This window comes from Manacus candei, unplaced genomic scaffold (genome assembly GCF_025592945.1).
Source record: "Manacus candei isolate 608988 ecotype Guabito, Panama unplaced genomic scaffold, ASM2559294v1 h1tg000224l, whole genome shotgun sequence".
Classification (NCBI taxonomy): domain Eukaryota; kingdom Metazoa; phylum Chordata; class Aves; order Passeriformes; family Pipridae; genus Manacus; species Manacus candei.
Genome location: NW_026138272.1, coordinates 6375 through 20983, shown reverse-complemented (window position 1 = coordinate 20983; position 14609 = coordinate 6375). Strand labels below are relative to the sequence as shown.

At 62.2% G+C, this 14609-nt stretch overlaps 2 protein-coding genes across 6 annotated transcripts; both read right to left on the bottom strand.

Annotated features, from left to right (window-relative positions):
* Positions 1-192: 192 nt before the first annotated feature.
* On the bottom strand, positions 193-2107 carry LOC127464449 (basic proline-rich protein-like). Of its 4 annotated transcripts, none has more exons than XM_051774781.1 (3): positions 1439-2107; positions 1162-1221; positions 193-1122 (listed from the first exon to the last, which is right to left on the bottom strand). In XM_051774781.1, exons 1-3 carry the CDS (start codon positions 1984-1986, stop codon positions 564-566), a joined length of 1167 nt encoding a protein of 388 aa, XP_051630741.1. In that variant the 5' UTR covers positions 1987-2107; the 3' UTR covers positions 193-563. The 4 variants fall into 4 exon arrangements, with proteins under 4 accessions (XP_051630741.1, XP_051630742.1, XP_051630743.1 ...); XM_051774782.1 differs by having other exon boundaries at positions 1499-2107; XM_051774783.1 differs by having other exon boundaries at positions 1577-2107.
* Positions 2108-3634: 1527 nt separating this feature from the next.
* On the bottom strand, positions 3635-11419 carry LOC127464450 (reticulon-3-like). Of its 2 annotated transcripts, XM_051774787.1 has the most exons (8): positions 10191-10893; positions 10033-10077; positions 5954-6161; positions 4511-4649; positions 4341-4410; positions 4153-4199; positions 3959-4017; positions 3635-3799 (listed from the first exon to the last, which is right to left on the bottom strand). In XM_051774787.1, the coding sequence occupies exons 1-8, from the start codon at positions 10891-10893 to the stop codon at positions 3754-3756; spliced, it is 1317 nt and encodes a 438-aa protein (XP_051630747.1). In that variant the 3' UTR covers positions 3635-3753. The 2 variants fall into 2 exon arrangements, with proteins under 2 accessions (XP_051630747.1, XP_051630746.1); XM_051774786.1 differs by having other exon boundaries at positions 10033-11419.
* Between the last annotated feature and the right edge of the window lie 3190 nt (positions 11420-14609).

Here is a 14609-nt window from a genome sequence, read left to right as displayed (position 1 = left end):
ACGCCCTCTGACCAAACCACACCCCTTTTTAATTGCCCCACCCCTTTGGACAGTTCCTCCCCAGGTGTCCCCATGTCCCCGCCCCCCTGACCCCCAGGTGTCCCCATGTGCCCCCCCATCCCAGTGTCCCCCCAGAATGTCCCCAGTGCCCCCCACCCCAAAGTGTCCGCAATGGCCCAAACCCCCGTCCCCAAGGTCCCTGTCCCATCCCACATGTCCCCAAGCCGTCCCCAATGTCCCCGACTCCCTGAGCCCCATGTCCCCAATGTCCTTGTCCTGTGCCACCATGTCCCCAAGCCCCATGTCCCCAAGGTCCCTGCCCCATCCCACATGTCCCCAATGTCCCTGTCCCATTCCACATGTCCCCAAGGTCCCTGCCCCATCCCACATATCCCCAATGTCCCTGTCCCATCCCACATGTCCCCAAGCTGTCCCCAATGTCCCTGCCCCATCCCACGTGTCCCCAATGCCCCCAATGTCCCTGCCCCATCCCACATGTCCCCAAGCCATCCCCAATGTCCCTGCCCCATACCACATGTCCCCAACCCCCCCAGGTGCCCCCCTCACCCCTCCGTGACCCCTCTGTCCCCTCCCCGCAGGGTCCCCGTCGCCGCCGTCCCCGCGGGGTGTCCCCGGGGTGTCCCCCCCTGGGGGTGTCCCCGGGGTGTCCCCCCCGGGGGGTGTCCCCGGTGACCCCGTCCGGGGGGTGGCTGCGGGCGGAGCTGCTGCTGGACCTGGAGCGGGGCCACCTGCGGTGCCTCCTGTGCTCGTGTCCCCTCCCGTCCCTGCACCTCGGGGACATCCGGCGCCACGCGCTCGCCCGCCACCCGGACACCCTGCCCCCCCGGGGGGACAGCGGGGACAGCCCTGCCCGGGGGGGACACCCCGGGGACAGCCCTGCCAACAGGGGACAGCGGGGACACTTTGGGGACAGCCCTGCCCGGGGGGGACACCCCGGGGACAGCCCTGCCAACAGGGGACAGCGGGGACACTTTGGGGACAGCCCTGCCCGGGGGGGACACCCCGGGGACAGCCCTGCCAACAGGGGACAGCGGGGACACTTTGGGGACAGCCCTGCCCGGGGGGGACACCCCGGGGGACAGCCCTGCCCGGGGGGGACACCTTGGGGACAGCCCTGCCAACAGGGGACAACGGGGACACCCCAGGGACAGCCCTGCCCGGGGGGGACACCTCGGGGACAGCCCTGCCCGGGGGGGACACCTTGGGGACAGCCCTGCCAACAGGGGACAACGGGGACACCCCAGGGACAGCCCTGCCCGGGGGGGACACCCCAAGGACAGCCCTGCCAACAGGGGACAGCGGGGACACCCCAGGGACAGCCCTGCCCGGGGGGGACAGCGGGGACACTTTGGGGACAGCCCTGCCCGGGGGGGGACACCCCAAGGACAGCCCTGCCAACAGGGGACAGCGGGGACACCTCGGGGACAGCCCTGCCCGGGGGGGACATCCCAGGGACAGCCCTGCCCGGGGGGGACACCCCGGGGACAGCCCTGCCAACAGGGGACAGCGGGGACACCCCAGGGACAGCCTTGCCCAGGGGGGACAGCGGGGACACCCCGGGGACAGCCCTGCCCAGAGGGGACACCCCGGGGACAGCCCTGCCCAGAGGGGACACCCTGGGGACAGCCCTGCCCAGGGGGGACAACGGGGACACCCTGGGGACAAGCTGCCACTGCGGGGACAGTGCGGACACCCCGGGGACAAACGGACACGGCGGGGACACGGCAGGGACAAAGTGACACCCCGGGAACGGCGGGGACACAGCGGGGACACTCCTGGTGAGAGGGGACAGCTGGGGGACAAGGGGACACTGTGGGGACAGCCAGGGTGAGGGGGGACAGCTGGGGGACAAGGGGACACTGTGGGGACAGCCAGGGTGAGGGGGCACAGGGGACACGGGGGGGGGACACCGGGGGGAACGGGGACATTGTGGGGAGGTAATGGGGACATGGGGACACTGGGCATGCCGGGAGATTTGGGGACACCAGGGAGATTTGCGGACAACGAGGGGCATGAGGACAACGGTGATGCTGGGACATGGGGGTGGACACTGGGGACACTGAGGGGCTTGGGGACACTGGGGGGGCTGTGGGGACACTGGCACTTGGGGACACTGAGGGGGAGCTGTGGGAACACTGGGGGGGTGTGGGGACATTGGCACTTGGGGACACCGGGGGTTTGGGGACACGTGGACACTGGGTGGGGCTGTGGGGACATGGGGACATTTGGGGACACTGAGGGGGGGCTCTGGGGACACTGGGGGGGTGTGGGGACATGGGGACATTTGGGGACTCTGAGGGGTTTGGGGACACATGGACACTGGGGGGGGCTGTGGGGACACTGGGGGGGTGTGGGGACATGGGGACATTTGGGGACTCTGAGAGGTTTGGGGACATGTGGACACTGAGGGGGGGGCTCTGGGGACACGGGGACATTTTGGGGGGGGGCTGTGGGGACCTGAGGCCACCCCAGGGGCCGTGTGTGTCCCCCCCCCAGTGCCAGGCCCAGCAGCACAGCGAGGTGACAGCGGGGTGACAGCGCCGGCCCACCCCCCTGAGGAGGAGGAGGAAGAGCCCGAGGGGGGGGTCAGGGGCACGGGACCCCCCCCCACCAGCACCGCCTGAGCCCCCCCGGGATGGGGACACCGGGGGGGGGGTCAGGGGACACCCCATGGGGGGGTGGGGACGGCAGTGACCCCCCATGTCCCCCCCTCAGAGCCCCCCAGAGGTGGCCCCTCCCTCCATGGTGTCACTGTCCCCCCCCAGTGACCCCCCCCCGGTGTCACTGTCCCCCCCCAGTGACCCCCCCATGTCACCCTATTTATACGTGTGTGTGCCCCCTCTTTTTTATGCCCCCCCCTTGTACAGGACCCCCCAAATAAACCCCACCCTGGAGACCCCTGGGAGTGATGGGGGGACACTGGGGGGGGACACGACATTGGGGGGCGTCACAGGGACACGGGGGGGGACATTTTGGGGGGGGACATTTTGGGGGGGGGGAGGTCACAGAGACATTTTGAGGGGACACTCTGAGAAGGTCACAAGGACATTTGGGGGGGTCACAGGGACATCTGGGGGGACATTTTAGGGGGATATTTTGGGGGGGGTCCAAAGGACATTTGGGAGTGACACTCTGGAGGGGGTCCCAAGGACACCTGGGGGGTCCCAGGGCCACTCTGGGGGGGTCCCGAGGCCATTTTTGGGGCTGTTTTGGGGAGCCAGCACAGCGGGGGCGGAGCCTCATCGCGGTGTTTTATTGATGCCACGTCCCCGCGGGTGGATTTGGGGAGGGGTCCCCCCATTTCCCACCCCCCCAGCAGAGCCGGGGGGGCCAGGGGGGGACTCGGGGGTCGCAGTGCGGTTCGGGGGGGGCTGTGGGAGGGGGCTGAGTCCCCCCCTCTCCCCCCCATTTACAGCAGTTACAGACATTTCACCTCAATTTACGTTAAAAAAATAAAATGGGCGGGGGGAAGAAACGAGCTGGGGGAGGGGGGATCCCCCCCGGGGGGTTTTGGGGACCCCCCCGGGGGGGGATTTGGGGTGCAGCCCCCCCAGGAACCCCAAGGCTGGGGGGGGGGACAGACGGACGCCACTGTGAGATGGGGGGGGAGCACGAGCTTGGGGGGGTGGGGGTGGAATTTGGGGGGGGGGGATGAGCTCGGGGGGGGGCAGATGAGCTCAGAGTGGGGGGGGCACCACCGGGCACCCCAAAATTCCCCCCCCCCCGGGGAATTTATTCCGGTTTCTTCTTGGCCAGACACGGGAGCTTCGCCTGGATCCTACGGAGAGAGGGGACAGGGTTTGGGGGGCTCGGGAGGGTGATTGGGGGGGAAGCCCAGACACATGGGGGGGTCACAGAGACATGAGGGGGTTCTGAATGATGGGGGGGGCCCAGGATTTTTGGGAGGGGCACGATTTGGGGGGGCCCAGGCACTCACTTGGCCACGAGGTCCTTGGTCTGGCTGCGGGCGATGCCCACGGAGTGATCGATCTGCACCTGGGGGGGGGCAAAGGGGGGGTTCAAGGGGTGCCCCCCCCATTCCTGGGGGTGCCCCCCTTCTTTTTGGGGTCCCCGCCGTGTTTTGGGGGTGTCCCCGTCCATTTTGGGGGGGTTCCCTCCCCCTGGGCTCACCTTGTACTTCTCGTAGAGGGGCGGGAGGCTGAAGGCCAACAGGTCGGCTGGGGGGGAAAGGGGGGGCTCAGAGTTATTTGGGGGGCAAAACCCCCCCCCGGTGCTGATTTTGGGGGTCCCCCCCCCACAAATGCACAACGTGGGGGGTCGTTTTGGGGGGGGGAAGGGGGTCAGAGCCCGTTTCTCACCGAGGATGAGGAGGGTGATGCCGTTGAACACGGCGCCCACGTAGGTCAGCAGCCACATGGTCAGGGCGAGCTGGGGGGGGAAAGGGGGGGCAAGAGCAGCGTTTTGGGGGGGTCTCAGAGGGTTCTGGGGGGCCGTGGGGAGGATGAGGAGGGCGGGGGGGGGTCCAAACCTCCAGGGAATCCACCAGGTCCTCGACGAGGAAGAGGCGGAGCAGCAGCCGCAGCGCCCGGTTCACGTGCTGGGCCACGGCCGCCACCTGGGCCTGGAACCGCTCGGGGGACAGCGTCACGTCCAGGTCCAGGTACGCCCTGGGCAGGGCATGGGGACACGTCAGGGGCACCCCAGGACCCCCCCAAATCTGCCCTGAACCCCAGAATCCTCCTGCAACCCCCCCTGAACCCAAAAATCTGTCTCAGTGCCCCAAAATCCACCTGTATCCCAAACCCTGAAGGTCTCGGGGGACAGCGTCATGTCCGGGTCCAGGTACGCCCTGGGCAGGGCAGGGGGACACGTCAGGGGCACCCCAGGACCCCCCCAAATCTGCCCTGAACCCCAGAATCCTCCTGCAACCCCTCCTGAACCCAAAAATCTGTCTCAGTGCCCCAAAATCCACCTGTATCCCAAACCCTGAAGGTCTCGGGGGACAGCGTCACGTCCAGGTCCAGGTACGCCCTGGGCAGGGCAGGGGGACACGTCAGGGGCACCCCAGGACCCCCCTGAACCCCAAAATCCTCCTGCAACCCCTCCTGAACCCAAAAATCTGTCTCTGTGCCCCAAAATCCACCTGTACCCTAAAATCCACCTCTATGCTCCAAATCCCAAAGGTCTCGGGGACAATGTCACACCCGGGTCCAGGTGACCCCAAACCCCCCAAACCGGGGGCAGAGTGACACCAAAGCCCCCAAACCCAGAGCAGGGTGACCCCAAACTCCAGGCAGGGTGACCCCAAACCCCCAAAACCCGAAGCAGGATGACCCCAAACCCCCCAAACCCGGGGTGGGGTGACCCCAAACCCCCAAAACCCGAGGCAGGATGACCCCAAACCCGGGGTGGGGTGACCCCAAACCCCCCAAACCCGGAGCAGGGTGACCCCAAACCCCCCAACCCTGGGGCAGGGTGACCCCAAACCCCCCAACCCTGGGGCAGGGTGACCCCAAACCCAAGGCAGGATGACCCCAAACCCCCCAAACCCGGAGCAGGGTGACCCCAAACCCCCCAACCCCGGGGCAGGATGACTCCAAACCCCCCAAACCCGAGGCAGGATGACCCCAAACCCGGGGCGGGGTGGCCCCGAACCCCCCAACCCTGAGGCAGGGTGACCCCGAACCCCCCAAACCCGGGGCGGGGTGACCCCAAACCCCCCAACCCCGGGGCAGGGTGACCCCAAACCCCCCAAACCCCAGGCAGGGTGACCCCAAACCCCCCAACCCTGGGGCAGGGTGACCCCAAACCCAAGGCAGGATGACCCCAAACCCCCCAACCCCGGGGCAGGATGACTCCAAACCCCCCAAACCCGAGGCAGGATGACCCCAAACCCCCCAACCCCAAGGCAGGGTGACCCCAAACCCCCCAACCCCGGGGCAGGGTGACCCCAAAGCCCCCCCAGCCCCACCTGAAGGGGTGTCCCTCGTGGGATTTCTGCAGCGCCTGCACCACGGCCCGGTAGACGCGCAGGCTGATGGTGACGCAGAGCAGGGCCAGGGCCACGTGGGCCACCACGGTGACCGCGCTGAGCGTGGCCAGCGACAGCAGCAGCACCAGGCTGGCCACGAAGGCCACCGCGCTCCGCCGCACGTCCCGCCACAGCAGCAGCTCCCGCACTGCGGGGACACCGACAGGTCACGGGGGCACAGCACAGGGGTCACACACAGGACAGGGGTCACTGGGGTCACACACAGGACAGGGGTCACACACACACAGGACAGGGGTCACTGGGGTCACACACAGGACAGGGGTCACACACACAGGACAGGGGTCACACACAGGACAGGGGTCACACACACAGGACAGGGGTCACTGGGGTCACACACACAGGACAGGGGTCACACACACAGGACAGGGGTCACTGCGGGGACATGGAGAGGTCACGGGGGGCACAGGACTGGGGTCACACACAGGACAGGGATCACGCACAGGACAGGGGTCACTGGGGGGACACGGAGAGGTCACGGGGGGCATGGAAAGGGGACACACGGGACAGGGGTCACAGGGGGCATGGAGTGGGGACACACGGGACAGGGGTCACTGCGGGGACACGGAGAGGTCACAGGGGGCACACACACACAGGGTAGGGGTCACACACAGGACAGGGGTCACTGGGGTTACACACACACAGGACAGGGGTCACTGGGGTCACACACAGGACAGGGGTCACTGGGGTCACACACACAGGACAGGGGTCACGCACACAGGACAGGGGTCACACACACAGAACAGGGGTCACTGGGGTTACACACACACAGGACAGGGGTCACTGGGGTCACACACACAGGACAGGGGTCACACACACACAGGACAGGGGTCACTGGGGTCACACACACAGGACAGGGGTCACACACAGGACACGGGTCACACACACAGGACAGGGGTCACTGGGGTCACACACACAGGACAGGGGTCACACACAGGACAGGGGTCACTGGAGACACAGAGGGGTCACTGGGGGGGACACGGAACAGGGACATAAAGGACAGGGGTCACTGGGGTCACACACACAGGTCAGGGGTCACTGGTCACACACACAGGTCAGGGGTCACTGAGGGGACACACAGGACAGGGGTCACTGGGGTCACACACACAGGACAGGGGTCACTGGGGTCACACACACAGGACAGGGGTCACTGAGGGGACACACACAGGACAGGGGTCACTGGGGTCACACACACAGGTCAGGGGTCACTGGTCACACACACAGGTCAGGGGTCACTGGGGGCACCCTTGGTGTCCCCACCCCCTCATCGAGTGGGGACTGGTGACATTTTTGGGGCCGACTGAGAGCGAGGTCACCTTCCCCCATTACTCATTCCTGTGGCACTAATTAACCCCCCTCGTTAAAAGTGGGGCTGATCATCTCCCCTCCCCATTAAAAACAGACCTTCATTAGCCCCCCTTACAAATAGGTTCTAATTAATCCTACCCCCAAGTAAAAATGGGCCTTAATTAACAACTCCCCAACATAAAATTGAGCCTTAATTAACACACCCCCCCGAGTAAAATTGGGTCTTAATTAACCCCCCTAAGTTAAAAAGGCCCTTAATTAGCCTGCTCTTATTAAAGTAGACTCTAATTAACCTCCCGTCAAAAATGGGTTTTAATTAATCTTCTCCACTATAAATGGACCTTAATTACCCTCCCCCCAGTAAAAATCAGGCATTAATTACCCCCCCAAGCTGTGAGGGCGGGTTTTGCCCCAAATCCCCCTTTTTTACCCCAAACCCCCTTGATTTCCCCCAAACGAAGGCAGACCTGGGGCTCCCCCCCCCCCCCAGGCACCATTTTGGGGTGGGGTCCCCCCTTTTCGGGTGTGAACGACCCTCCCCACTACAGCGGCGGGTTTGGCCCCAAATCCCCCCTTTTTTGCCCCAAATCCCCCTTTTAGAACCCCCAGACCCCCCCTTTTCACCCCAAACTCAGGCAGACACAGGGGTCCCCTCCCCCCCAGCAGCATTTTGGGGGGGGTCTCCCCCTTTTTGTGCCCCCCCCCTCACTTCTTGCCCTTCCCTTTTTCGGGGGGTTAATTACCCCCCCACAGCATGACGGGTTTTGCCCCAAATCCCCCATTTTTACCCCAAAACAAGGCACTCCCTGGGCTCCCCCCCTCCGGAATTTCGGGGTGGGGTCCCACCTTTAATTCCTCTTCCCCCCCCCACCCCCTTTTTGGGGGGTCAATCACAGCTCCCCCTCCCCCCCGAATGTTTTCGGCGGCGTTTTGGGGCGAAAAAAAAGCCCTTTTTGGGGTGAAAAAAAGCCTTTTAGGGGTGAAAAAAAAGTCCTTTTTGGGGTGAAAAAAAAGCCTTTTAGAGGTTAAAAAAAAGCCCTTTTTGGGGAAAAAAAGCCCTTTTTGGGGTGAAAAAAAGCCTTTTAGGGGTTAAAAAAAAGTCCTTTTTGGGGTGAAAAAAAAGCCTTTTGGAGTGAAAAAAAGAGCCCTTTTTGGGGTGAAAAAAAGCCCTTTTTGGGGTGAAAAAAAAAACTTTTAGGGGGGAAAAAAAAGCCTTTTTTGGGGAAAAAAAGCTCTTTTTGGGGTGAAAAAAAAACTTTTAGGGGGAAAAAAAGTCTTTTAGGGGAGAAAAAAAAGTCTTTTTTGGGGAAAAAAAGCACTTTCTGGGGTAAAAAAAAAACTCTTAGGGGGGGGAAAAAAGCTTTTTGGGGGTGAAAAAACAGCCCTTCTGGGGGTGAAAAAAAAAAGCCTTATGGAGAAAAAAAAAACTTTTAGGAAGGAAAAAAAAAGCCTTTTGGGGGGAAAAAAAAAGCCTTTTTTGGGGAAAAAAAGCTTTTTGGGGTGAAAAAAAAACTTTTAGGGGGAAAAAAAAGGCCTTTTAGGGGGGAAAAAAAACTTTTAGGGGGGAAAAAAAAGCTTTTTGGGGGGGAAAAAAAAAGCCTTTTGGGGGGGAAAAAAAGCCCTTTTTGGGGTGAAAAAAAAAGCCCTTTTTGGGGTGAAAAAAAGCACCCTTTTTGGGGTGAAAAAAAAAGCCTTTTAGGAGTTAAAAAAAAGCCCTTTTGGGGGTAAAAAAAAAGCCTTTTAGGGAGAAAAGAAAAGCCTTTTAGGGGGCAAAAAAAAAGCCTTTTGGGGTGAAAAAAAAACCCTTTTTGGGGTGAAAAAAAAAAAACTCTTAGGGGGGAAAAAAAAGCCTTTTGGGGGTGAAAAAAAAGCCCTTCTGGGGGTGAAAAAAAAAAGCCTTATGGGGGAGAAAAAAAAACTCTTAGGAGGGAAATAAAAAAGCCTTTTAGGGGGGAAAAAAAAAAGCCTTTTTTGGGGAAAAAAAGCTCTTTTTGGGGTGAAAAAAAAACTTTTAGGGAGAAAAAAAAGGCCTTTTAGGGGGGAAAAAAAAACTTTTAGGGGGGAAAAAAAAGCTTTTTGGGGGGGAAAAAAAAAGCCTTTTGGGGGGGAAAAAAAGCCCTTTTTGGGGTGAAAAAAAAAGCCCTTTTTGGGGTGAAAAAAAAAGCCTTTTAGGAGTTAAAAAAAAGCCCTTTTGGGGGTAAAAAAAAAGCCTTTTAGGGAGAAAAGAAAAGCCTTTTAGGGGGCAAAAAAAAAGCCTTTTGGGGTGAAAAAAAAACCCTTTTTGGGGTGAAAAAAAAAAAACTCTTAGGGGGGAAAAAAAAGCCTTTTGGGGGTGAAAAAAAAGCCCTTCTGGGGGTGAAAAAAAAAAGCCTTATGGGAGGGAAAAAAAAACTCTTAGGAGGGAAATAAAAAAGCCTTTTAGGGGGGAAAAAAAAAGCCTTTTTGGGGAAAAAAAGCTCTTTTTGGGGTGAAAAAAAAAACTCTTGGGGGGAAAAAAAAGCCTTTTGGGGGTGAAAAAAAAAAGCCTTATGGGGGAAAAAAAAAACTTTTAGGAGGGAAAAAAAAAAGCCTTTTGGGGGTGAAAAAAAGCCCTTTTTGGGGTGAAAAAAAAGCCCTTTTTGGGGTGCCCAAGGCCCTTTTTGGGGTGCCCAAGGCCCTTTTTGGGGTGCCCAAGGCCCTTTCTGGGGCTGTACCTGGCAGGCGGGGGAGGCCCCAGGCCGGGGGGCTCTCGGGGGGCCCCCCCAGCTCCCGCAGCGCCCGCAGGGTCTGGTGCTCCTGCTCCCAGTCCCCCACCCCGGCGGGGGGGGCCTCGGGGGGGGCCCCGCGGGGCCGGGGGGGCTCCGGGGGGGCCTCTGGGGGGGCCTCTCCCGGCCCCTCCTCGATGACGGTGCTGTCGGAGTCGCCGGAGCTGTCGCCGTCGGCACCGGGGGGGACACCGGGGACACCCGGCCCGGGGCCACCGGGGCCACCGGGGCCACCAGGGCCAGCAGGGCCACCTCCAGCGAAGCCGTTCCCGATGCCAGGGACACCGCTGAGGCCACTTCCAGTGCCAGGGACACCAATTCCAGTGCCAGGGGCACCAACTCCAACGCCAGGGACACCGGGGACGCCGTTCCCAGCGACGCCGCTCCCGCCACCAGTGCCACCAGTGCCGACACCGGTGCCACCGGCGCCACTCCCGATGCCCAGGACGTCGCTCCCAGTGCCAAGGCCACCCTTCCCAGTGCCGGAGATGCCATTCCCAGTGCCAGAGATGCCATTCCCAGTGCCGCCGCCGTCACTCCCAGCGCCAAGGCCACCCTTCCCAGTGCCGAGGTCGCCGCTCCCGACGCCCAGGACACCGTTCCCGATGCCAAGGCCGTCGCTCCCGGCGCCGCCGCCTCCTTTCCCAGCGCCGGTGCCACCATTCCCAGCGCCAACATCGCCGCTCCCGGTGCCGGTATCGCCGCTCCCGGTGCCACTTCCGGCGCTCTTGGTGCCCGGGTCACCACTGCCGGTGCCCAGGTGGCCACTCCCAGTGCCCAGGTCGCCGTTGGCGGTGCCCAGGTCGCCATTCCTGGTGCCCAGGTTGCCCTTGGCAGCGCCCGGGGGGCCATTCCCGACGCCCAGGTGGCCGTTGGCAGCGCCCAGGTTGCCATCCCCGGTGCCCAGGTGGCCGTCCCCGGTGCCCAGGTTGCCCATGGTGCCCAGGTTGCCCAGGTGGGCGCTGCCGTTGCCCTCCACCAGGTCCCAGGTGAGCAGCTCGCTGGTGAAGCTGTGCATCTCCCTCACGCACCGCGACACCTCCTCCAGCGCCGCGGCCGAGCCGGGCGGGGGCCGGCCCAGGGCCCTGCCCCCGGGGGTCCCGCCGGGGGTCCCGCCGGGGGTCCCGCCGGGCAGCGCCCCCCCCCCCCAGCCCCCGGGCCGCCGGGGGGGGCCCGAAGTGGCACTCGCGGCCCTCGGGGATCTGCGCCAGCGCGGGGCCGAACTCGCGGTCGAAGGCGGCGCGGTCGGGGACCACCTCGAACGGAGACTCCGGGGACTCGGGGGGGCTCGGGGGGGGCAGCCCCGGGGTCGCCCCCCGGCCGGGCGGGGCCGGGGCCGCTGCGGGAGGGGGACACGGTCAGGGGGACCCTCCCCCCTGCCCTCCGTGTGCCCCCCGAGACCAGCCCGCGGGGGGGGGGGGGGGGGGATGAGAACCTGCTGAGACCCCCCCCATCGTTTTGGGGTCCCGTGTCCCCTCCCCGGGGGGTCTGCGCACCCACTGCACCCCCGCACCAGTTTGGGGGTCCCAGGTCCCCTCCCGGGGGGTCTGTACACCCACTGCACCCCCGCACCAGTTTGGGGTCACCCCTGAACCCCTCTGTGATTTGGGGGTCCCAGGTCCCCTCCCTGGGGGGGGTCCATGCACCCACTGCACCCCCCCATCGTTTTGGGGTCCCGTGTCCCCTCCCGAGGGGGTCTGCACACCCACTGCACCCCCCCCATCATTTTGGGGTCCTGTGTCCCCTCCCTGGGGGGTCCATGCACCCACTGCACCCCCACGGCGGTTTGGGGGTCCCAGGTCCCGTCCGGGGGGGGGTTCATGCACCCACTGCACCCCCGCGGTATTTTGGGGTCCCTCTCATCATTTTGGGGTCCCAAGTCCCCTCCCTGAGGGAGCTGTACACCCACTGCACCCCCCCATCGTTTTGGGGGTCCCAGGTCCCCTCCCTGGGGGGTCCATGCACCCACTGCACCCCCACGGCAGTTTGGGGTCCCTCCCATCATTTTTGGGGTCCCAAGTCCCCTCCCTGGGGGGTCCATGCACTCATTGCACCCCCACAGTGATTTGGGGTCCCCCCCATCATTTTGGGGTCCCAAGTCCCCTCCTTGGGGGGTTCATGCACCCACTACACCCCTGTGGTAGTTTGGGGTCCCTCCCATCATTTTGGGGTCCCGTGTCCCTCCCTGAGGGGTTCCATGCACCCACTGCACCCCCGTAATTTGGGGTCCCCCCTGTGCCCTCCCCCCAAAGCTTTGGGGGTCTCCCCCATTCAGGGGGGGCCCTGCAGGTGATGAGGCATTTTGGGGGTCCCTCCTGTCCCCCCCCCTCGCAGCATTTTGGGGGTTCCCCCACTCTGGCCATGTGAGGGGGGTGTGTGTGTGCACTCCAGAAGGTATTTTGGGGTCCCCCTTGTGCCCCCCCCAAGCAGTTTTGGGGTGTTTCCCCCCCCAGCACAGCCATGCAGGGTTTTGGGGTCCCTCCTGTGTCCCCCCCCCAGCAGTTTTGGGGTCTCCTCCCAGCAGTTTTGGGGGTTCCCCCCCCCAGCACAGCCATGCAGGGTTTTGGGGTCCCTCCTGCCCCCCCCCCCAGCAGTTTTGGGGTGTCCCCCCCAGTCCAGCCATGCAGGGGGGGTCGAGCAGGACCCACGGCGGCACCAGAGGCCCCCCCACCCCCCAAATCCACCCCTAAATCCTGGGGGGAGGGGGGGAATGTCAGTCTGGGGCTAAAAACGCTCATTTTGGGGCTGAAACCACCCAGGGGTTGGTGAAAACTGCAGATTTTGGGGCTAAACCCCCCCAGGGTTGGGGTCGAACTCGCAGGTTGGGGGCCGAGAAATTGGGGGGGCCTGGAGGGGACCTCGATTTGGGGCCAAAAAAAAAACATTTTGGGGCCAAAACGACTTATTTTGGGACCGAAAACACTTGTTTTGAGGCTGAAACTCCTCATTTTGGGTCCAGAGTGAGGATTGGGGGGGGGGGGAGGCAGGACACCCCAAAACCTGCAGCTGTGGGGCCAGGAAACTGGGGAGGGGTCCTGCTGGGGACCCCAAATTGGGGCTAACCCCACTAACTTTGGGGCTAAAACCTCTCATTTTGGAGCTAAACCCTCTAATTTTGGGGCTAAACCCTCTAATTTTGGGGCTAAATCCTCTAATTTTGGGGCTAAATCCTCTAATTTTGGGGCCAAACCCTCTAATTTTGGGGCTAAATCCTCTAATTTTGGGGCTAAATCCTCTAATTTTGGGGCCAAACCCTCTAATTTTGGGGCCAAACTCTAATTTGGGGGCTAAATCCTCTAATTTTGGGGCTAAATCCTCTAATTTTGGGGCTAAATCCTCTAATTTTGGGGCCAAACCCTCTAATTTTGGGGCTAAATCCTCTAATTTTGGGGCCAAACCCTCTAATTTTTGGGCCAAACTCTAATTTGGGGGCTAAATCCTCTAATTTTGGGGCCAAACCCTCTAATTTTGGGGCTAAATCCTCTAATTTTGGGGCCAAACCCTCTAATTTTGGGGCTAAATCCTCTAATTTTGGGGCCAAACCCTCTAATTTTGGGGCTAAATCCTCTAATTTTGGGGCCAAACCCTCTAATTTTGGGGCCAAACTCTAATTTGGGGGCTAAATCCTCTAATTTTGGGGCTAAACCCTCTAATTTTGGGGCTAAATCCTCTAATTTTGGGGCTAAATCCTCTAATTTTGGGGCCAACCCCCCCATTTGGGGCCTGAATTCCCCCCCCCCCCCCGAGGATCCCAGTGCTGGGGGGGTGGATTTTGGGGTCCCTCCCCCCCGTTTCCCCCCGGGGGGTCTCCCCAAGCCCCCGAGGGCGGCGCAGGCGGGTCAGGGTGGGGGGGGGGAGGGTTTTTTTTTTGAGGCCAAACCACCAGAAACGACGATTTTTCTCCTGGAGCAGCAGCAGCAGCGGGGGGGGGGGGGGAGGGGGGGCCGTGCAAAGCGGGGGAGGGGCATTTGGGGGGGGGGGGCACAGCCGGGGGGGGCAAAGCCGGGAGGGGGAGGGGGGGGTCTGACCCCCAAAACAGAGAAAAAAATGAGTTAAAAAGCAGCAAAAGAAGAGAAAAAGAAAAAAAACTCGATTTTTCTTAATTTAATCCCCCCCCAAAGCCATTTCAGGGGGCTCGACCCCCCCCAAAATGGGCTGAAACCCCCCAAAATCGGGAGGGGTTGGGGGGGTAACCCCCTCCCTCAACACCCGGGGGGCATCGAGGGCCCAAAGTTGGCTCAGGGACCCCCAAATTGGCTCAGGGACCCCTAAATTGGCTCAGGGACCCCCAAATTGGCTCAGGGACCCCCCAAATTGGCTCAGGGACCCCCCAAATTGGCTCAGGAACCCCCAGATTGGCTCAGGGGTCCCCAAATTGGCTCAGGGCCCCCCCAAATTGGCTCAGGGGCCCCTAAATTGGCTCAGGGACCCCTAAATTGGCACAGGGACCCCCCAGATTGGCTCAGGGACCCCTAAATTGGCTCAGGGATGGTTTTTTTGGGGGGGGGGGGAAAGACTTGCCTGGT